This window comes from Anolis carolinensis, chromosome 3 (genome assembly GCF_035594765.1).
Source record: "Anolis carolinensis isolate JA03-04 chromosome 3, rAnoCar3.1.pri, whole genome shotgun sequence".
Lineage (NCBI taxonomy): Eukaryota > Metazoa > Chordata > Lepidosauria > Squamata > Dactyloidae > Anolis > Anolis carolinensis.
Window position 1 is genome coordinate 185,996,256 of NC_085843.1, and position 23,367 is coordinate 186,019,622.

The 23,367-nt window shown below is 39.0% G+C and overlaps 1 protein-coding gene across 4 annotated transcripts in view; it reads left to right on the top strand.

The window, feature by feature from the left end:
- Positions 1-4,640: 4,640 nt before the first annotated feature.
- The window catches only part of gbf1 (golgi brefeldin A resistant guanine nucleotide exchange factor 1), a 92,304-nt gene continuing 73,577 nt past the window's right edge, over positions 4,641-23,367 (top strand). For 2 of the 4 annotated variants that reach the window (XM_062975894.1, XM_062975895.1), the window contains exons 1-3: positions 4,641-4,827; positions 9,613-9,718; positions 12,408-12,474. In XM_062975894.1, coding sequence (XP_062831964.1) covers positions 4,763-4,827; positions 9,613-9,718; positions 12,408-12,474 — 238 coding nt within the window. In that variant the 5' untranslated portion in view covers positions 4,641-4,762. The remainder of the gene's footprint in view (positions 4,828-9,612; positions 9,719-12,407; positions 12,475-23,367) is intronic. The other 2 variants (XM_008114230.3, XM_008114231.3) reach the window with 1 other exon arrangement.

The following is a 23,367-nucleotide window of genomic DNA, read 5'->3' on the forward strand; positions in this document are numbered from 1 at the left end:
TTGTATTTGATACTCTGGCAGGGATGGGGAAGGGATGCTCTGGGCATCCTAAAACTAATGTCTTTGAAGATGATCATCATAGTTGCAATGAGAAACATGGCACTATCCATCCATTGTAGGGGAAAACAGGTTCCCTCCCCCAGCTGTTTGGTTTTTAGCATTTCCCTTCCTGTGTCCAACTGCATTGCACTGTCTGCTATCTGGGTCTGTGGCATTCTGGCAGATCAGCAAATAATTGCCGGCAGTGGAGAGTGGGGGTAGCTGAGAGTGGCAGCAGTAGCCAGGGTTTTTATTATTGACATTAAACAAATTACACATCCAGAAACAACACCTGGAAGGTGAATACTCTACAGCCTTACAACTCTTACACTGTAGAATACTTTCTGGGCAGGGAAAACTGCCTGCTTACTAGGGTTTGAGAAACCTCAAATGACATAATGCTAAGTAAGGAGTTATATTTGTAGGGAGAGCTTTGTGTAGTGAGACTTGTTTTATGCAGGAACATTATTCCTGCCCATTTTCTGGATACTGAAAAGTATATACAGCCCTGAATTGCCTAAACTTTGGGAAGGAATGTTTCTGTGCGTCCTGCACATGGTGGTATAGCAAGATGTAAAGTACTGTTTCCAACATTTTATTTTTGATAGTTCTATGAGCCCCTTTAATGTGTGGCCGACTTCCCCTGCCCATAAAAAAGAAGCAAAATCTGGGAATAAATAAATCTCCAGCACACTTGGAGAATACAGTAGACTCTCACTTATCCAACATAAACGGGCCGGCAGAATGTTGGATAAGCGAATATCTTGGATAATAAGGAGGGATTAAGGAAAAGCCTATTAAACATCAAATTAGGTTATGATTTTACAAATTAAGCACCAAAACTTCATGTTATACAACAAATTTGACAGAAAAAGTAGTTTAATACGCAGTAATGCTATGTAGTAATTACAGTATTTAGCACCAAAATATCACTATGTATTGAAATCATGCGTTGGATAATCCAGAATGTTGGATAAGCGAGTCTTGGATAAGTGAGACTCTACTGTACTAGCAAAAGTCAAGCATTTTAGATATATGCCTAACATACTCCTTTATTTACTGTCACAGATATTCTACTGAATATCTTCCCAAAAGCCAGAGTACAAGCAATAGTACTATCTTAATACAGTATAACTAAAAAGGATATATTTCCTTTCTTTTATTTTCCTCCGTTTTCTTACCTGGCTCCTGTTTTTTTCAAATGAAGAACATAGCATTGGGAGGAGTGAAAAGCAATTCTCCTCTTGGGCCAAATTCTTGTAGAAGATTCTACCCATAGAGCTATAATTTGCCCCTATGTTTGCCCTTAAAAGGGCAAATAGCTTCAGGGAAGAAGCTTGCATTTTTTGTTAACTAAAATGGTAGTTATGGTTGTGGCGCTTTATCAGTGCTTCACTTCTAATTTCACACTCCATCAATAGAACTGAATATAATAACTTTATTGTCATTGTACAACAAAATTAAATGCTTTATGTATGAACACTGAAGAGCAAGAAAATCTCACTCATCTCTTCCTGTCCTGGCTTCAGATATTAAACATACATTATTATCTTTCTGTTAAATCCAGTGATCCTGTAGTTTCTGGCTTCATAATTCCTTAAGGATGGCAAACTTTAGTTTAAAAGGAGAAAGTGAAAAAAAATTCTTGATTTACTTTATATGTTGATCAGGGCCGGCCGGAGATAATTTTCAATGTTAAGCGGGGGTGCTGAAAAGCACCCCCGCCACCGGCCCCACCTCCTGCGCCCTGGCCCCGCCTCCCATGCTGCGTGGGAGGCGGGGCCAGGGCGAATAGTGTGGGAGGCGGGGCCAGAGTTACCCCCCCCGCCCAGCGTGCCCTGGCCCCGCGTCCCACGCTACTCCCGCTCGCCCGTCTGGCCTTTTCTAGCTGGCCAGACTGCAGCGGAGGTCCCTCCAGGCCGCGATTGCGGCCTGGAGGGACCTCCGCTGCAGTCTGGCCAGCTAGAAAAGGCCAGACGGGTGAGGGCAAATAGCGCTGGAGGTGGGGCCAACTCTGGCCCCGCCTTCCGCGCTATTCGCCCTGGGCCCGCCTCCCACGCAGCGTGGGAGGCAGGGCCAGGGCACGCTGGGCGGGAGGGCGGGGCACCGCCCTGACGGTGCCCCGCCTCGCGCCCAGTGCACCCTGGCCTTGTGGCAGCTGGCCGGGCAAGCCTTGTGGCCTGGCTGGCCTTACCCAGCCGGCAGCCAGCCGGGCAAGGCCAGCCAGGCCAGGGTGCACTGGGCGGGAGGCGGGGCACCGTCAGGGCGGTGCCCCGCCTCCCGCCCAGCCTGACGGCGCCCCCCTGGACCTGCGCCCGAGGCGGCGGCCTCAGTGGCCTCCATAGTGGGGCCGGCCCTGATGTTGATCTGACAAACTGGAAATAGCTTATTATTGGAAAGAGGCAAAGAGGTTTAATTTAGCTCAATGGACAGCCAGGTGGTAGAAACTGATTTTATTCAGAAAAACAAAATTGTCAAACTCAACAGTTTAAGGGTGAATTCCTCCAATGGAATCCAGAAGGACTGGTGCATTTCTTGAGGCTACCATGTTTGGGAAATAGGCTCTTTTGTGGAATACCTAGAATGTGATCTAGAAGAGGGCTTCTTAAACTTTTCCCACATGCAGCCCTTCCACCCCAGAATTTCTGATGTGACCCCCAGGTATAGAAGTGTATAAAATATGTATAAAAACCAAACATCTACTGATAATAAATCAGCATTGTCAAGGTTTGCTGAACAGGCTAATTTCCCTTTTTATGAATTACAACTGAATTACATTCTCTGCAGAATCCACTATAAACACTGCACATTGCTGCAAACAGATTTGTGTAAATGGGTGGCATTCAGAAACCTTCTATTGTTGCCAACATTGAGCTAAGTGGACTCCATTTGGTTTCAAGTCCCACAATTTAAAAATCTCTGATCTAGAAGATGGTTCCTGTGCGATTTTCCACAGATGTCTTGCATTCCTTCATGGGATTCTCCCTGGTGAAGGTGGGAATTTGGGAAGTGAAATGCTGTGTCCTAAAGTCCCACAGAATTCTGGCATTATCTTCCAATTCCCTGCTTGGTTGATGAATCGTTGAGGGCTGGTTTGGGAGAAGTTCCAGGCTCTTTGACAAGACTATAGATGGCATGCTTAGAATAGGTCTTGGAGACTGGTTTAAATGGAATCTGCAGTCCTCAAATGGAAGACTCGAAAGTGGAGAAGGGTATCTGATGGGGATGAAGCAGCTGTCTGTGGCTGGTTTTTTTTTTTGGGGGGGGGATAAGTTTGAAGTTCTGTACAGAATACAGTTGTGTCTAGAACAGCTCATACAACGTGGTTCCATGGCTTAGTGCACGCGTGTTAAAACACAAGGCCTGGGGGCCAAATCCAGCCAACCATGTTATTTTATGTGGCTTTCATAGAATCATAGAGTTGGAAGAGACCACTTGGGCCATCCAGTCTAGCATTGAAAAGGTTTGTCTCTTGCCTGGGGGGCATCCTTTGTTCAGAGTCATTAGCCATCCCTGGGGCTCCTCTACCCTCAGAGTGTTGCTTCCAATCTACTGTTCTGATTTTTGAGTTTTTTAATACTGGTAGTCAGATTTTGTTCATTTTCATGGTTTCTTCCTTTCTGTTGAAATTGTCCACATGCTTGTGGATTTCAATGGCTTCTCTGTGTAGTCTGACATGATAGTTGTTGGAGTGGTCAAGCATTTCTGTGTTCTCAAATAATATACTGTGTCCAGGTTGGTTCATCAAGTGCACTCTGAACAAAGGATGCCCCCCAGGCAAGAGACAAACCTTTCCAATGCTAATTAGGGTGATTAACTGCAACATTAACTGGCTTCCAACTGACAAAGGACTCTTGTCACACCCTGGACTCTCCACAGATATATATTTACCTTCCTTGCCTAGTCTCTCCATGCCTCACAACCTCTGAGGATGCCTGCCATAGATGTGGGCGAAACGTCAGGAGAGAATACTTCTGGAACATGGCCACACAGCCCGAAAGACATACAACAACCCCACATCTAGATTATCACATCTGGATGATATGGCAGTATTAAAGGGTCCCCAGAAAGACGTGGCCCCGCCTGCTTTGGCCCAGCTCCACCCTTCCACTCGTTTCCCAACTTTTGTCCTCCTGACGTTTCCTCTTCGCTGTGCCTCTCACCCTCCTTCCGGGTTTTCGGAATACACAGTGAACGAGACTTCGAGGGTTGGTTTGTTTTGATTTCTGGACGCGTTGTCTTTTAGGGAAACGTCAAAACAAAAACAAAACGAAACCAGAGAGGGGGAAAAACCCTCAGCGCGACGTCACACACAACCCACAGCTGACAAGCCGAGTCCCATAATGCATCGCAACCTCTACTTTGTCGCTCAACCGCACTTGACTTTCCTCCTCACTGTATTATGCCCGCCTACCGGGAGAACTATGCCAACTCTCTATTGGTTGCTGCAGGTGCTCGTCTTGCATGGGATTGTCTCTTTTGCCGCTTGGACCTTAGTCTTGGAAATCGTCCTCCAGCAGAACAGAGCACTCCCATTGGATGGCAGCCCTTCTGTCATGAGAGGCCTGTCCCTGATTGGCTGTGCCCAGGAACCTCGGGTCCGCTGTAACCAGGCAGCGTGGTAGGGTGCGCGTTGTTTCCACGTCAGTGAGAGGAGCGGAGCCGGTGCCTGAGAGACCCTTCTCCTCCGGGAACCCAGCGCTGCGACAGTGGGCTTCACGGCATGCCAAGGCGGCCGTCGACGCCGCCCGCCAGCAGCGCCATATTGGATGCCGGCTGGATGGAGGGGTGAGTGAGAGAAACACACAGGCCAGGCGGCCCTTGACTGGGCCTGTCTCTTCAGGCGAGGCCTGGGGCCAAGGGTGGCGCTCCAAAGATAAAGGTGGAGAAAGAAGGGAGGGGGCAAGCAGGGCGCGGAGGAAAAGGCCTGTATTCGGCCGAGCTCTTTGCTCTGCCCACAAACCCAAGGTATTATCCTCCTGTCATCGAAGGCTGCGAAGGAAAGGTGAAAGGCCGCTTCTGCGTTCTGACGGATCCCAGGCCCGCCCCAAGGCTTGCTCACTCCTTTCCTTCGAGGAAGGAAAGGAATTAAATGCTGCGTGCTTCGGAAGGCCCATTATCTGAGGGCCCATCCACACAGCCATATAACCCAGCATAGTAAAGTGGAAAATCCCACAATATCTACTTTGAGCTGGGTTATCAGAATCCACACTGTCATATATTTCAGTTCAAATGTGGGATTATTCAGCAGTGTGGAAGGGGCATGTTGGGGAGGAGTGTCATCCAATCATAGACTTGTACTCTAATCACACGGAAAGGAGGAGATTTAAAATACAATAGTTTAACAGAGTGACACGAAGGCGGGTGCAATAGAAAGAGTGCCACATTAGACTGATCTCCATCATAGGTTTTATAGTTGACCAGTGTAAAGTAAACATGCACGCACACACAAACCAAACCTCTCCCCCTTTTCTGTCTGCAGTTTACCTTCCAAGCTCTGTCTTTCCCTTTGGCTTCTGTCCTTCTCCAGAGCTTCTTGGGCGCTTTCCACACAACTGTATAAAATCCACATTGAACTGGATTATATGGCAGCATGGACTCATATAACCTACTTCAAAGCAGATATTGTGGATTATGTGTCTTGATATTCTGAGTTACATGGCTGTGTGGAAGGGCTTTTGGTTCTCTGTTCCAAAACAATCCTGTTCTCCAAAACAATTCTCTTGGCCAGTTGCAACATTCATAATTGCCTCAGGTAGATAAGAGTTCTTTCTTCTACCCTGAACATTCCACAAATATATATAAACCCCACTTGCCTAGTTTCCAACAGACCTCACAACCTCTGAGCATGCCTGCCATAGATGTGGGCAAATCATCAGGCGAGAATGTGTCTGGAACATGGCCATACAGCCCGGAAAACTCACAGCAACTCAGGGCCTCTCCACAAAGCCATATAAGCCAGAATATCAAGGCAGAAAATCCCACAATATATTCTTTGAACTGTATTATCTGAGTCCACACTGTCATATATCCCAGTTCAAAGCAGATAATGTGGGGTTTTATTCAACTGTGCGGAAGGGATCCCAGTGATTCTAGCCATGAAAGCTTTCAACAACACAATTTTCCCATGTTTTGCCCCTCCTGTGCTTCTCCCTCCCATCTCTCTCTTTCATGTCATCATGATCTTCCATCATCTTTCACTCATTTTTCTCCTTCTGTGTCTGGCACTATCTTTTTCCAACTCCTTTACTCTGGGCCCTTCCACATAGCCATATCACCCAGAATATCAAGGCAGAGAATCTGTAATATTTGTTTTGACTGGGTTATCTGAGTCCACATTGTCATATAACCCAGTTCAAAGCAGACAATGTGGGATTTTATTAAGCTGTGTGTAAGGGGCGTCAATCACTCCTCCTCCCTTCTCTTTAACACATTCTCAAAACTTTATCCTTATGAAATTCATACTTATAAACTCCTACTCTCTTCATTTTGAAGACATCACTCAGTCCATCCAGCCCAACCTCTTGCCAGGCAGGAAAAGCACAATCAAAGCACCCTTGACAGATGGTCATCCAGCCTCCAAGGAAGGAGCTGCCACACCACTCTGGGGTAAAGAGTTCCGCTGTTGTACAGCAGTTACAGTCAGGAAGGTCTTCCTAATGTTCAGGTGGAATTTCCTTTCCTGTAATTTGAACCCATTGCTCTTAGTCCTAGTTTCCAGGGCAGCAGAAAACAAGCCTTCCCTCTCTTCCTTACGACATCATTTCAAATATTTAAACATGGCTGTCAAGTCTCCTCTCACCCATTTCACACAACCAGGCAAAGTGTGGCCTTGCAGGGATTGCCAGACTGTGGCTTCTATCAACCCAGTAGTGGGCAGGAAGCTGTGTTTTGTCTATGTCTAGCACACTGCTTCTTGAATCGTGGGTCCCAACTCCTTTAGCTCACTGTTGGGTCCACAAAAAATTAGGCTGCAGTAAAAGGTTTCTGAACGCCATCCATTTACACAAACCTGTTAACAATAATGGCAGGGTTTACAGTGGACTCTGCAGAACATGCTTCAGCTGTTCTCCACAAAAATGAAAATCAGCCTGTTTTAGCCAGTCTTGCAAAAATTGATTTATTGTCAATGTTTGATTTTTATACGTTTTATATACTGGTGATCACATAAACATTTCTCAGGTGGAAAGGGGTCACGAGTGGAAAGGGTTTAAGAAGTCCTGCTCTAGCATTCCTGTGCTGAGGATTCCTTTATGAATGCATACAGAATGCCCACCCTTTCCCTTCTTCCAAGTCAAATTCAAGCTTCAGATTTTGACACTATAGCTTCTTGTGTTTTGGCAGATTTGTATGAAACAGTTCCTTATGCATTTACACACAGATGAGGACTAATATCATTTGGACAGAACAGGTTTATCTCTACTTCAAAGAAATAGGGTTTATGTATTTGAAATATCAGGACCCATTTGCAGGGGTTTTATCTGAAAGAGCCAGTGTAGTATAGCAATTTGAATGTTGTACTAGGACTCTGGGAGATCAGGGTTCACATCCCTGTCCAGCTATGAAAAGCTACTTGATAACCTTGGTCAAATCAAACTCTCTTAGCCTCAGCGGAAGACAGTGGCAAGTCTGTGAATAAGCATTGCCAAGTAAACCCAATAATACGATCACCATGAGTCAGAGGTGATTTGAAAGTACACACAGCAAGAACAAATGCATACTCGTATATTTAATAATTATTAGCCATCTACTGTCATTATTGAGGTTGTGGGGAAAGAGATAGCTTGGCAGAAGTTACACCTTCATGTTCCAGGCATGTATGATTGAGTATTACCTGAATGTAAGTAGTTGGTGACCTGAAAGGTGGACAGCACTACATAGATTTCTTTGATCTCTTAAGCCAAACAGATCATCATAGTGTCTGAATCAGTAAATTGAAGTTTAACAAAAAAGATTAGTCTCTAGAACTACAAAAGTAATCCATCTTTTTTGGCAGTTGAGCCACAAGTAAAGATAAAATAACATCTCTAAAACTGAGCAGTATGTATGACCTGGTATGTATGCTAGTCAGACAGGAGGTATATTTAAATAGCCTTGCAGGTTCTTCAACTCTTTTGTCCTTGTGCTATGGTTTGCAGCCCATGCCACTTGCGTGTTAATCAGAAATACTCCTATAAAAATATCTTTGTAGAAACAAAACTTACAATGTATTTCAACAGATTCACCATTAAAAAACCTGTGGCTGTTGGTGAATGTTTTAGAATTACAATTAGAACACTAATCTGAAGAGAGACCTCTCCACCAGTATCTTACAAACATTAATATAGAAATTAAAAGGAGGAGCTTTGGTAAGTGCAACTTGAGGAGGCATACTAGAAAAACAGTTACTTTATTTATCCTTCAAGATATAAACTTTTTAACAAATGTGTAATACTTTAACAAGGTTATCTCTTGTTGGAGAGGAATTATTTTTAAATTTCAATGGCACATATGTATAATGAAATTATTAGCAAGGAAGGATACAGTTCTGCAAGGAATCTGTAAAAGTACCATCTGAAGACTAAATATGCCGATTGGTATTCGTGTAACCAAAACAACTATAACTATATCCTTGGTAGATAACCTGTATTGGGGACTGCAGAATTTTAGCTCTCTTGGATTTCTTAGCATCTTTCAGTACCATTTATTTTTTTATCCTTCTGTATCTGATTGAATTTTATGTAGGATGTACTGTTTCGCTGTGTGGTGTCAGAGTCATATCCTACATTTTATGCTAACCAGCATATAAATATGTGTGTGTTCTTTTGTGTGTGTGAGAGAGAAAGAGGGGGAGAGAGAAGCTGCTTTGGAGTGACCAGGCTGGTGACTCCCAAATTTATTGCTACTTGTCATCTAATACCAGGGCAACATCTGATACCTTTAAATGCTGTTTGGGTTCAGTAATGAGCATAATGAGAATGAACAAAGTGTAATTAACTAGTGAGAAGATAGAGTTGCTGTTGATCAGCAGAAAGTCTGGCCTGGGGATTGGGATTAATGTTATTCTTGGAAAGTTTGTATTCCCTTCAAAAGGTTACATCCGTAATCTGGGATAGTTGCTTCACTTTGCACTGCTCATGTTGTAGTTAAGATAACTGTTGCACAACACTGCTGACTTCATATTGCCCTGACAGTAAAGATCTGCTTTGGTTAAGAGTTGTTCCTTTCTCTAGAGGTCTTGGGCCCAAGGACTGCACTTTGCTCATGAGCTGCACTTTGTCCAATCATGCTATAATGTGTAACTCTTCTAAAAAAATCCATTCCCCAATTGGCTAGTTCTGAGGCAAAGTTATGTACCATAGTGGTGGCTAAGATCTGTCAGCAGTAATTTCCTTCAAACTCTTTTTCTTTAAAGACTACTTAACTAAAGTGTGTGAAAATTGTAAATTGTGACAGTCCTATTTCTTTATTAGTGAATGCCTATTAAATAAATTGCACAGTCTGTTCTTGGAAAATGTTGGTATATAGAAACACTATATCAAAAGTAGCTGTTCTTTTCTGATAGGTGATTCTAACTTAATTTTTCAATTTCAGGGTTGCCAGGATTGTAGATAAGAACATTTATATTGTACAAGGTGAAATCAATACAGTGGTGGGAGCCATAAAGCGCAGTGCAAGATGGAGTACTCATACACACTTGGTAAGTTATTTTGGAAAGCTGCATCCTAATAAATGCATCATTTCTCTCTACAGCTAGCATCCCCAAAATTTGAATAATTATTACATGATAGTGTAGGTATGCTTGATTTTTTTTAGTGTGTGCATTTATGCAAATATGACTAATACATTGTGTAATATACAGTATATTGAATGAATTACATTGCTATCCTGTCTCTTCCTTAAAGGGCTCAAGTTGTCATTATGTAGTTTTCCTCCCGCATATTTTGATCCTTGCAAAGACCCTGGGTTGGAGGGAAGACAGGACTAGCCTGAAGTCATCCAGAGAGTTTAATCGTTCAGTGGAGATGTCTTAGTTCAGTGGTTCTCAACTTGGGGTCCCCAGATGTATGTGGCCTACAACTCCCAGAAATCCCAGCCAGTTTACCAGCTGTTAGGATTTCTGGGAGTTGAAGGCCAAAAACATCTGAGGACGCCAGGTTGAGAACCACTGTCTTAGTTCATGTCTTAACCATTGCACTTTACTATCTGATTATTGAACTGAGAGTCAATGTAGTGTAGTGGTTGGAATTTTGAAATTAGGAAAGATGCAGGTTTAAATTTTCAGTCAGTGAACAAGGTAGAAATCTCTTATGAGTCTACCCTGCCGTACAGGATTATTGTGAGTGTGAAAGGGTATTCATGTGTAAAGTATTGTGAACACTGTGATGGATTTAAAAAGAAATTTTGGGGAAACAAATATATATCCTTCTAATACTTTAGTCCTATACATACTTTAATTAATTTGAAATCCAGCTTAGGGTTACTTTTAAGTAAATATATGTGTTTGTATCATATTTTAATCTTGCCTTGCTTTTGTACTTGGGTGAACATAAATGTTTAAAATTAGAGTCATAACATGAGAAAAGCTTATTTATAGACAAATTCTTGCTGGTGAAAATTGGTTTCCAAATTAATACCAAAAATGGAAAACTACAGAAGATGTGCAAGTACATATTGGAATAGCTCAGCAATGAAAATGAATACAGTAGAGTCTCACTAATCCAAGCTAAACGGGCCGGCAGAAGCTTGGATAAGCGAATATCTTGGATTATAAGGACTGATCAAGGAAAAGCCTATTAAACATCAAATTAGGTTATGATTTTACAAATTAAGCACCAAAACTTCATGTTATACAACAAATTTGACAGAAAAAGCAGTTCAATACGCAGTAATGTTATGTTGTAATTACTGTATTTACGAATTTAGCACCAAAATATCACGATATATTGGAAACATTGACTACAAAAATGGCTTGGATTATCCAGAGGCTTGGACAAGCGAGGCTTGGATTAGTGAGACTCTACTGTAGTTGCATCAAATTTAGAACGAAAGTAATTTGCTGTTGAATGATTGGCAAGCTAAAATTATAACTAGCAAAATTATTTTACAAAGAAAGTAAAGGTTGAGTATCTATTTTACAAAGTAGTACAGGTTGAGTATCTATTATCCAGAATACGACAAAATTGTCCATATGAGTGGCAGCAATAGTGACAACTTAGTGTATATGAATGTTTTCTTGCACAAGATTATTAAAATATTGTACATCAAATTACTTTCAAACTGTGTTTAAGGTGTATATGAAACAAATGAATTCAGTGTTTAGAATGAGGTCTCATTTCCAAAATATCTCATTATGTAGATGCAAGTAATCCAGAATATTAAAAAATTCAAAATATGGACTACTTTTGGTCCATATTTTGGCCCAACCATTTTGGATCAGGAATAGTAAACCTGGTCAGAGAGGCTTTCAAAACACACATTCTGTGATAATAGGAATGCCAGGAAAGTAGATGGGAAGAATCCTCTGTTAACTAAGGGAAGTATTTGTAGAATTGGATTAAACACTTTAATAGAAAAACAGTAGAATATTTGCTTTATTCAGGTCAACTTTTTTGTGTGCTATTATAACTATAAACATCAGTTGTGTGCAGCCAAGTGGCTGCTGCTGCTGATCCATGAAACATATATTATGCTTTAGAATGAAATCACAGTTTTCCCCTGCTTTGAGGTCTTTTGAGTGATTGCACAGTACTTGAAAATTCTCCAGACTGAGAGAAAGGTGGACTGTAAATTGAAAAAAATAAGTAGAAAAAAGGAAATCGTGTTATTATTATTTTCTTTAGTGATGAGTTACCTATTTTTGTTACACAGTGAAAAGCAATATTGTCATATCTTATTTGGTGGCCATTTCTGAATTTGAATGCACAGATGTCTATAGTCCACAGTGAAACAGAAAAAGGAAAAGTATGGTATATAATATAGTTTAAAGTAACTAATTTATAAGTTCTATATTTGTAAGTTTTGTATTTCTATAGTAATAAAATCTTTTATATATCCAATCTGTAACACCAACTTGTATCCAACTTGTATAAGAAAGGGGTTGTGGTGACGTACCTACTTACGTCTGAGCTGGATTTAAATGAAGTCAGTGATAAACCATGACCCTGTCCGTGTTGTATATCCAACAACTAATGTTAATCTATTTGCAGAATTTGTTCAAAAAAAGAAACATATATTCTAAATTAAGTATCCAATAATTATATTATTATGCAACTGGAATTGTATAACTCTTAACATAAATGTATAATATGGCAACACTTCACATAAGTATACCTATAAACCTGTTGCATTGGCTTGGATTTCATAATTCATATTTTTCATATGTTTAGGATGAAGAACGAGATCCCCTGCTGCACAGCTTCAGTGTTTTGAAAGAAGTGTTGAATAACATAACTGGTAAGTTGATTCTGAGTGTCTCGAGGAATATCACATTGCATTTATTTTATATATTTGCCTGTATGTTAGGCCTAAAAAATGAATGAGTGCCTACATATACAGGCACTCAATCATTAAAATATAGTGGTATAATGATATTACTGAGAAAACAATACTAGATCCATAATTGGGGCCCAGATTCAATAAAATTTAATTCAGTTACACATAAACTCAAATCAAAAATAAAATAAAATTATTAGGTAATACCTTTATGGTCATAAACATGCCCAGAATTGTGCATGGACTATAGAGATCTGCAGATGTTTTTTATCAGGCAAAACATTTTTAAAAAGATTGAGTTTGAAAGAAGAGGAAAATCAAAGATTGATGCTGGTCAGTTCACATTATCAGAGGTTTAAGAAAATGGAAATACAGAAAATTTCCTGTGAGATGAACAGCTTTATGACATCCTATGTGGGAATCAATAAATGAAAGAAAGGGCAAACAGGTGTGATTATAACAAGGAACAAAAAGGAAGGAAGCAAAAGGAGGGGCTTTGGTTGGGTGAATGAGGAATCCATGCTGTTATTTTCTTCCCCCCAAGCTTGAGACAGGAATCTTCAGGGAAGGGGAGATAAAATGATGGATGGCATTTTTTAATCTTGTAATTAAGCATTTAACATAATGCTTAAAATTTTTTATCTTTTCAGTCCAAGTGTAACTGAATTAGATATATTAGTAATAAACTGGTTACAGTAACTCCACCAACTTTTCCCTCTCTGGTTCCTGCATACATAAGTGTATTACTAAGTAGGCTTAGAAAATTTCAGATTGGTTCTGAATGTACAAAGTTCTGAATCCTGCTTGCGTTGGAATTATGGGATGAGATGCCACTCTTATATAGATGGGAAATTGAAATTGAAAGCTTAAGGTTCTTTAAACTTTTGTTACATTGCCTGAAAAAAATGCTTAAATGTAAATAACTTCTCTTATCCAAAATACTTTTGTGGTGCCTAGTCTCCAAAAACGATACATACTTGTTTTTGTTGAACCTTTCAATAAAGAAATTCAGCAAACCCCCCAATTTTTCTAGTAGATAAATGTGAAAATGTGATAAATGTGAAAACGGGAGCCACACCTTAAGTCTCAGCTGCTCTCCTTTGAAAACAGTGGGAATTCTTAGGTTATCTTTTTCCCATCGTGATAATAAGAGTGTATCTAACTAAGCCGGTGCAACAGTCAGGAAACTAGAAGAATTAAACCTGGAATTGGCCATAATTATAAGTGTCTTGTATTATGTAGTGTAGAAGAACCCTCTACTTCCTTTGGCTTGTTTGTGTCTCAACTAATGTGAGCATAGTCATGCTCTCCATCCATGTGTTTATCTCCCATATGATAACAACAATAATTCTTACTTGCCTCTCCTCACACTTGACATGGTTAAAGCACTTCATCATAAAACATTATGTAAAATACATATATTAAAATGTATTTCTATGAAATATGTATATTAAAATACACAGAACAAAGATAAAAATGCAATAAACACAGTATATAAGTTTAAAATTCATAGTCAAAATGGACTAAATAGGCCTTCAGGAAGCATGAAGAAGAAAAGGTTGGCTACCTGTATCTGTGGTTCTTAAAGTGGTCATTTATGAACACACACAATCCTCTGTTTAACCCTCTATTGGTTTGCTCAAATTCCTTTGTTGCAGGCTGCAGGCGTGGAATTGTGTGGGTTTGAAAGGGAATTGTACTGAGCATGTGTGGTATATGGCACATGCTCAGTACATGTGCCCCATACCAGGGAGGGCTCAGCCAAGGAGTGTAGCTCTAAGGTTTCTGAAGATGGTTTGCGTAAGTGTTGAGAATCCAATATGTGTTAGTTCACGGATGAACACTCGAAGAAGCACAGTTATAGGTCAGGAACTTACCATTTAAACATCATTTTCAAGGCATGCATTTTTATTGGTGTCTAAGCCTGCTTCCCCAATGCAGTGTATAAAACTACATTACTGAATTTGTGCCACAGACTTTGGAAAAACTTTTATTTTGTCTCTATCTCTTTTTGTCCCTAGTTTATGAGATTTTTTTGCCTTACAAGATTCTTCAGATACTCTAAGAGTGGCTCCTAAAATCTAGAATTAGAAATCAGATATAGGGCTGTGTTTAAAAGAAAGGGGGATTATTACAGTAGAATCTCACTTATCCAACGTAAACGGGCCGGCAGAACGTTGGATAAGCGAATATGTTGGATAATAAGGAGAGATTAAGGAAAAGCCTATTAAACATCAAATTAGGTTATGATTTTACAAATTAAGCACCAAAACATCATGTTATACAACAAATTTGACAGAAAAAGTAGTTCAATACGCAGTAATGCTATGTAGTAATTACTGTATTTACGAATTTAGCACCAAAATATCACGATATATTGAAAACATTGACCACAAAAATGCGTTGGATAATCCAGAACGTTGGATAAGCGAGTGTTGGATAAGTGAGACTCTACTGTATTAGCATAGTATGCTATTTCTAAAACTGTTCTTGATTACAAACTTTGATTTTTATCAGAGGATTTTCTACAGAAACTGTTTTAACATCTCAACCCCAAATCATTGGGCTCATTGGGATGCAATAATTCCATCTTCCTACATCACACTCATCCTATGAACTTGTGTACATCATCAGCATGGCTGCTGTGATACACATGATGTGTAAAAAGAAAAAGGTGACCCAGCCCCAGTCCAGTGACTGGTAGAAGGGCACCAAATTTACATGGTCCTTACGGAAAAAAATGGAGCTGGAATTCTATTTTCAGATCTTACACTAAAGTAAGATAATGAATAGTGTTTCTATGAAAAAATAATAGATATGGACAACTAACATTGGAAAACAGATTTAAATGTTATACTTCAAAGCAATTAGTGTCAAGAAAATTACTAATAATCTACTAATTGATTTGTCATTAGTATTTCTGCTGGCTGCCTTGCTACAGAGTTAACCAAGAGATACCTATGAGGTTGAGATAGACAAATAAGTTCAGTATTGTAAACACATGAAGGTAGACAATTATTTTAGAGTTGGAGTCAGTTGTTATCTAACTGCTAGACTTAGCAGGGATTTCAAGCTGGACACTAAAAGAGGAACTGAGAAAGCTTGTAGGAAAGGAAGAGAAAGGAAAAAAATAGCTGGAAAGAAAGAATTATGCAGCCTGCTATTTTTCCTATTCTTTTCTGGTTGCTCTTGGACTTCTATTTTTTTTCACGTCTCACTTTATATCTTGTCATCTCAGGGCAGCATACAAATAAAATTAGACAGTTTAAAACAGGGGTCCTCAAACTTTTTAAGTGGAGGGCTGGTTCATGATCCCTCAGACTGTTGGGGGGGCCAGACTATGATGAAATAGTCCAAAATTAGGATTGTTGTTGTTGTGTGCCTTCAAGTCGTTTCAGACTTAGGTCAACTCTAAGTCTAAGGTTTAGGACAGGGGCCAGGTAAATGAACTTGGAGGGCTCAATATAATAAATCAGAATAAAAACAGTGAAACTTTTAAAAGAGCAGAGAAAATATTTGAAATGATAATAGTTTTAAAAATTATATTGTGCTAAGTGTGTTTTAGAGTCTGATCTGTGTGAGCTTAAAAGTAAACACTTTGTATTCAGTGGAATTTATTCTTACAGTCGCTGTCCAAAAACAAACCACTAAAAATCCAAAACAACTGCAATCATGGAAGAATACATTACTACAAACACAAAACTGTCTATGACATTTTTGTGTTTTATGCAATAATAATTCACGTAAACTTTGGACAAATTCTAGATGTTTCGTTTAGGAATGTCAACTTGGGTACGCAACCATGATGGTTTTATGGAAAGAAGTAAAGTTAAAAAGACATAATTAAAAGGAACAGAGTGTTTAATGGCAAACTATTACGTGCATTTTTAAATTCAAAAGTTAATTTTTCACATTGGAAAAGAGCCTCGCAACGTCAGTGCTTTTTGTGTGTGTTTAATGGTGTCTTATAGCAATAACTGAACATCTTTTCAAGGTGTTGTTGGAAATAGGACAGCACTAATTCCAGGTGCAATAGTTGTGCACCCTGTTTGATGGTGTCCAGTGCTGTTTTCAGAAACTTCTGAAAGCAAAGTTACAGTGTTCGGCTCTTGCATGGATTTAACTAGAGCATTTCTTCATTAAGTTATGGATGAAGTAGCGTTTATATTCAAATTTATTCAAGCAGTAATCTTTGACATTTGAGTTAGCTTTTAGAACAGTTTTGCATTTATAGTAATATATATTCTGTATTTCCTCAGTCCCTGCTGAATTTGTTTTAATCTGTTCTGGATGCAAATTTCCAACTGCCTTGTCTCACTTCTCCTCTTGCTCCTCTTTCCTTCTCCCTCCTGTGGACTATGTTTGATCAGGTGTGGCAGGAATATCCTTTCTCAAGCTGCGCCCTTTATATTAGTCAATATTACCATTCTCTCCCTCCCATTCTCTTCCATCTCCTCTGAGCTTTATCAGTTGACTTATAATTTTGGAATTCTCATTGGAGTCTGTAATACAGTTTGTTCATTATTTAAACAAAATCTGTTTAATGAGCAGAGGGGGCAATGTAAATGTTAGGCATGTTGCAGTAGAGTACCTTTGTTCTCCTTGGAGTCTTTGCTTATTTAACTGTTTAGGAATGATGTATGAGAGGCCCTGATTTGGGATGGAAAGGTATGTTTCATCGGGTCAAATTTGGTTCTGAGAAAAGAGCTGAGTATCCTAACCAGCTCAGATTCAAATTACCTATTGGCTGTGGAGATGTTGTTCAGCTTTAGCCTCTTGTATCTATACATTTAAGTAAATAAAATGGGGGAAAATAGAAAAACCAATTTGAAGGGGGCTATTGGTCCTGGTCTTTTGGTCCTGTGCCTGCTCCTTCATCCATGGTTGTATACCCTTCCACTTATTTTTGGTTTAGGATAATGCCTGCTAAAAATCAGCAGCTCTCTCAATAGATAACTTGCAAACATTTTGGCCTATCTATGAATATGAACAGAGAAACAGAGGCTTTAACCGAATTTTAGGAAATATGGATTTTTAAAAAGCTATTTTTTCTGCTTAAATTAAAAAAAATCAGCATTTGAGCTTTAAAGATAATTTAACATCAAAGGGGCATAAAGGAACGGATTAAAAAAGAGTAGCCAGACTGACGTAAAATGAGTTCCCTTCCACAGATTTTAACTGACCAAAGGCAAAATTACTGTTGTCCATAGAGGCAAATGACCTTGATAATCTTCTCTTCTTCCCTCACATTTGAATATGAGCATGGTGCCCTTTTACTATTTCTTCTCAAGCTGTTTCTTTTGCTCAATATTGTCTTATTTGTTAGCTAAAATTGTAATTAATCTACAGTGTTAAATATTACCTGAAGTGCTTATGACAAATATGTACATAAATAGAAAAACCTGTATTGGATTTATTTAGTCTATTTATTGAAGAACAACATTGATGGATATTACTTTTCATTTACTCCTCTTTGTGCAGGAAAAAACCCACCAATGACCTAAATTTTTGTATTTTTATATTTCAAATGATGTGTTTGTCTGTATCTGAGTAGTTTATGCAATACATGGTTCTAAAAACCACAGGTAATAGCAGTAGTTTCCAAAAAATGTAGCAAAGGGTTGCAAATGAAACATACACTTTATCGGTATATTTCCATCATGGGCCACACAACATCAGCTTGATGTGACTAAAATCTACTTATGGCAGCCATGTGTTTTTGCAGTTGTGTCAGAAGAAAGTATCTAGTACTTCCTTGCGTAATATAATGTATCCTATTTGTTATGCAAATTTGATACACTGGAATTCAAACTTTCCATTATATTACTTAGCTATGTCTTCTGTTTACTGAGAACATTGTCATGTTATTAGAAAACTGTGATATTTGTATTCTTGGTAATTATAAACATTTAGAAATATTCAGTTGCCCTATATCACTGCCCCTTTCCTCTCTGTAGCAATCCCTGATGTGTCTAATGTGATCATGACACTCTCAGTCTTCTTCTCACCATGCTGAATATGCCCAGTACATGAGTTTTGTTTTTCATATCTCCCATCATCCTTGTCACCCCTCTATGACTTTGCTTCTTAAATGAAGGTGACCCAGAATTGAATGCAATACTTCAGATGAGGCTTGACCAAAGGATAATATAGTAGGTCTATTACTTCCATTCATTTGGAGCTGAACTGAATGATAATCCAGGGCCAGTATGCATGTCTTATGATCAGTCCCAGTATGGCTCAAACAGGGACTCCCCTAGCTGTTGCAGAGGCATGAGGGAGTCCTGACTACCCAGCAGTGTTGAACATGGCTTGGGAAGTTGGCACCAGTGGAAAGCTACTCTAATTATTCTCTCCTACCCTCTGTATTTTGATGGTCTTTGGTTGTGACACAGGTTCTACCTATTTGCTGTTGCCTGCATTGATATTGGCCAGGCCATGGGGTGAGGGAAAGAATCCCCCCTTACCCCCCCTATTTCTGGAGTATCCCATTGCCAAGGCCAGTGTCACTGACGGCTGACAGGTAGGACCTGGATTGCGGCTGTGCTGGAGGGGACGATGAGTTCCATCCAGTGTCCCTAGGCTGCTTGAACCCAGGAACTACAAACTGGCAATGGGAAGGCTTGGCTGGTGGTTAGTGTAGATGTGTTCTTGGAAACCATGTTTACATTAATGCAGGCTGCAATGGATTTCACTTTCTTTACTGCAGTACTATCTTGTCACCAAATAAACAGTTTGAATCTGTTTTATTCTACTCTGTTTTAGCGCTATTGCTAGGCTGATCTATTTTGAAGAAATGAACTGTTGGATATTGATGGAGGGCTTTTTCTACATGCTGAGCAATTACAGTAAATCTGTGTAATTTTTGTATTAAAATCATGGAAAGATTGGGAATAAAATGGATATAAAAGCAACAGTTTCTTCTTTCAACAAAAATACCTTCAATTCCTTCTTCAAACAGAGTGCAAACGATTTACTAACCTTTACATTTCATTTCTCACCAATCCTTAATTATTTAGCCTTTGGGCAGTAGAAAGTAAACAGGAAAGATAATACTAATGTTGACTCTGAGTCACTGTGGCAATTAGTGAGTCTCAATTAGGCACAAACAACTATACAAATGCTGTAGCTGACTTTAAGTGTATGTTTTAGGATTGAAAGGTGGGATATGAACAAGGCTTTAATAAGTGATTAAATAAAAGTTGTTTATTTTCCATCATAAGAGACTATAATGGACATTTTAAGACATGTTTAATTAGCCAGATACTCTGATTAACATACAGGTGTTAAATACCATTTATACATCATTTCGTGAAATTTCTCTTTCAGATCATAACAAACTAAATATCAATACTTTGATTCACATTTTTCCTCATTGCTCCAGGGGAATGTTAATGGCTCATATTTTGATTCCATTTGATCATAAAGTCTTTAATTTGGTCATCTTCCATTTCAGTTTTCAGTGCAAATTTTTACTTGTGTCTCTAATTCTGTTTTATTAAGCTCCATAGCCACGCTCAAGCTCTCCATCAATGGACTTCAAAATTGAGTTTGTTTAATTAATAGATGGTTCTCTTTATTCTTTGAAAATAGTCATTTGTTTCATTATTTTTAATTAAAGCTTTCCCTACTGGTCAGTAAATGCAGACTCAAAAGAAAAATAAGAGAAATAATAGAACAGAGAGGTCTTGTAATGTTATCTAATTAAAATTTGCAAATCATAATGTTTAAATGTGTGTTTTACTTGTTCCATTTATAATCCTGAATGTACCTTTCCCCCTAGTACATTTTATACAATGAAAACGAGAACAAAAGCTATCCTTGCAATATTTTGTCTTTTTTATTTTAACTGATTTGAAATACCATAATTCTTCAACTAATATTTTAATTTTGTAATGTTTCATATGTTTTGTTGTGAGCTGATAGGTCAGAATAGTTCTTTTTACAGTAAAGTTATATGTATGCTAACAGAACAAAGTTTATTAGGACTAATATTAAGATGTTTTCACTTTTGGTCTTGAAACTGTATGACTACTGTGGTAGTTCAAAAGATGAGGGAAGGAGGGAGTAAAGGAAAGATTCTGAAAGAGGAAAATAGCAATGTGTAAGGAAGCCCAGTCCTGACCCTGTAGTCTTTGGCCACATCTACATTGACCATTTAATGCAGCTTAAGCTGACTCCAAGCTGCAGCAGCTAGAAAAAGCACACTGCAGTACAAATTAAAAAGTTAAAACACATTAAGACAACATGGGGGAAAGTCCAAGATAAACACCTGAATGTGCATCAGCAATCCCCAAATGAACACCACAATGCATAGTGAAGTTAGCTCCTCAGAATGCAAAACTCATTGTAGATACTCACCCATCCCGGAGTGTGTTTAAAATTTGAACTGAGGGGGCAGGAGGGCTGTTGAAAAACATCCCAAGGTCATAGCTGGTCAGCAGAGGGTAACTGACTCCTGGGATGGGTAGCTGATTATCTCAATTTCTAACTATCACATTCCCTTATTTCCCTTGCCCCTTTGGCCTCTGGAGGGCTGGTGTGCATCTCACCTGGAAATGGGGAAAAACATACTGCAGCTTTTGGTTCTGGTTTGAGACCAATTTCTATGATAATGTAGCCATCCACTTGGCTTCAAACCTGTACTGGACATGTCAATCTAATCATCCGTACAGTGAAACTAGTTTCTCCTGCATTTAATCTAAATTGCCTAAGTGGTCAGTGGTGATCAATTTCTTGTGCAATTGAAGACAAAAAAGTCTTAGTTTCATTAGATAATATTGAAATATAAAAGGTGAACTTAGCAAAAGGAATATAATTAAGGGTTAGTAGATTGCATAGTAAGGTTGTAATGCAGCAATAAAGGGCTGCATAGATTGCATCAAACTTTGATTTTACTAGTTTGCATTCATACTTTGTTTTTGTTAAGTTTCTTGATAGCTCTGATCTGTTTTGTAGGTAATGTATGTATGAAATTTTAAAAATTAACTAAAATTGTATAATATTTGCCTAAATTATGCTATTAATTAATTGCTTGTAGCAAGTTCTGGTGTCATGGTGTACTATTTCTAATCTAGACAATGGAGAGATATACATAATTAATCATAGGTTTGATGGTGTGCTTGAATCCCAGAAAGGAGAGGGGAAAAATTAAAATGTTCAATAATAATGGGCGCCATTCTTGCAAATCACTGTACACTTACTTGGGAGGCCATTGACCCCCCCACCCGCACCCCTCAAAGGGTAAGGCATGGAAGAATGCTTTTAATCTTGCAGGCTACGGCTTAGTACTTGTGGCACTCTATAAAGTTTTGGCTCAGAATTCCAATCAGTCCTAGCAAGCATAGTCTATTGTGTGGAATTCTGGAAGCTGTAGTTCCAAATTTCTGGAGGGATGTAATTGGCCATTTGTGTTGTAGACTGCCAGTTTCTTCTTCCCTAGAGTTAGTTCACATGAACGGTTAACAATCCTTGGCTTTTAGCTTTCTGAAATCAAAAGGCTACTGAAATATTAGGAATAACAATCAGTTGGATCTTCTGATCGGCACATTTCACTTTTGTCAACCAACACAAATAAGTGGTAATTTCCATATAAAGGCATTTTTTCCTTTTCCTCCTAAAGTGAATAAAACAATGAAAATCTTCCCCCTCTCTTTTTATAAGCTTCAGTGTATTTGGGGTGATTGGCAGGAACATATGTCTTACATACAGCTGGAAATACACTTTTGGGTCAGTATAATGAGTATAATGAGGTGGCTGTCAGTGCATGAGACAAATTGTTCTGGGAAAGGAAGCATTGTCCTTTAAGTCAGAAGCAAGTTCTTTTTTTCTGGGATTTTGAATGCAGACGAAGTTGGCAAGAGCCTGCTGCATTTGCTACAGTCTATATTTTCATTATTGCTTGGGCATATGGGTGGGAGGTAAAAAAAACACAATCCCTATCTGTATAGTGGAAATATTTCTGGTAGAGAATAAAGTTGCTGGTTCCCTGCAGCTTACTTTCTGATTGTTTCACTTAGGAAGTGATTTGGGTTTGAGTATCTGAATCTCAAGATAATAGCTCACTGAAAATCGAGGGACATGTAGGTTATCTTCCTGTTTCCGCTTGTGAAACATATACAATATTTAATTATCTTCTATGGCACTGATAGGTTCCTTTTAGTTTCTGCATCTCAACAGTTACTGCATCCTTTATTTTAATTCTTTTTGAATCATGATTTAATGTACAGAATCTGTTTAAAATACCACTGCAAAATTCCACCTATTGGCATATTGTTTTAAAATATTCTAAGAGCAGGAGATGATTTATTGACTGAAAAATTATTTGCTAACATTTCTGTGATGGAGGGGGTTTGAATAAGCAGCTCCCTGGAGTGTATGAAAAATCACTTAAGTTTCCTTAGTGGCAGAGTGTAAGGAAATAAACATGAAGCATGGAAATTAATTCCCAGCGGAGTATGGGAAGCCATACCAGGGTCTCTCAGGAATATTAAGCCCTCTTCTCGCTTCATTCTTGTGCAGGAAGGCCACTACATTATGAATTTTAATGTTGTGCATTAAAACAAGAGCTTAATAACATGCTAATAACTCATAACTCTCCCTTTTAAAGGCAAAGCTCTTTATAAACATGTAATGACTTTAATCTTTTTTTTGGGGGGGGGGGAGGAGTAGGAAACACTTCTGAACATGGTCATGTGATTAAGTATGGACAAATATACTTCAATTTCTGTCTGTGTTTCTTACATGGGAGTAGCCCTTATTTGCTGCAACAGTAGTCTTTTGATCATTTACACATGGAGTTAAATTATGAGAAAGGAGAAGGTCATACTTGGTGTACAATGTTCATTTACTGGA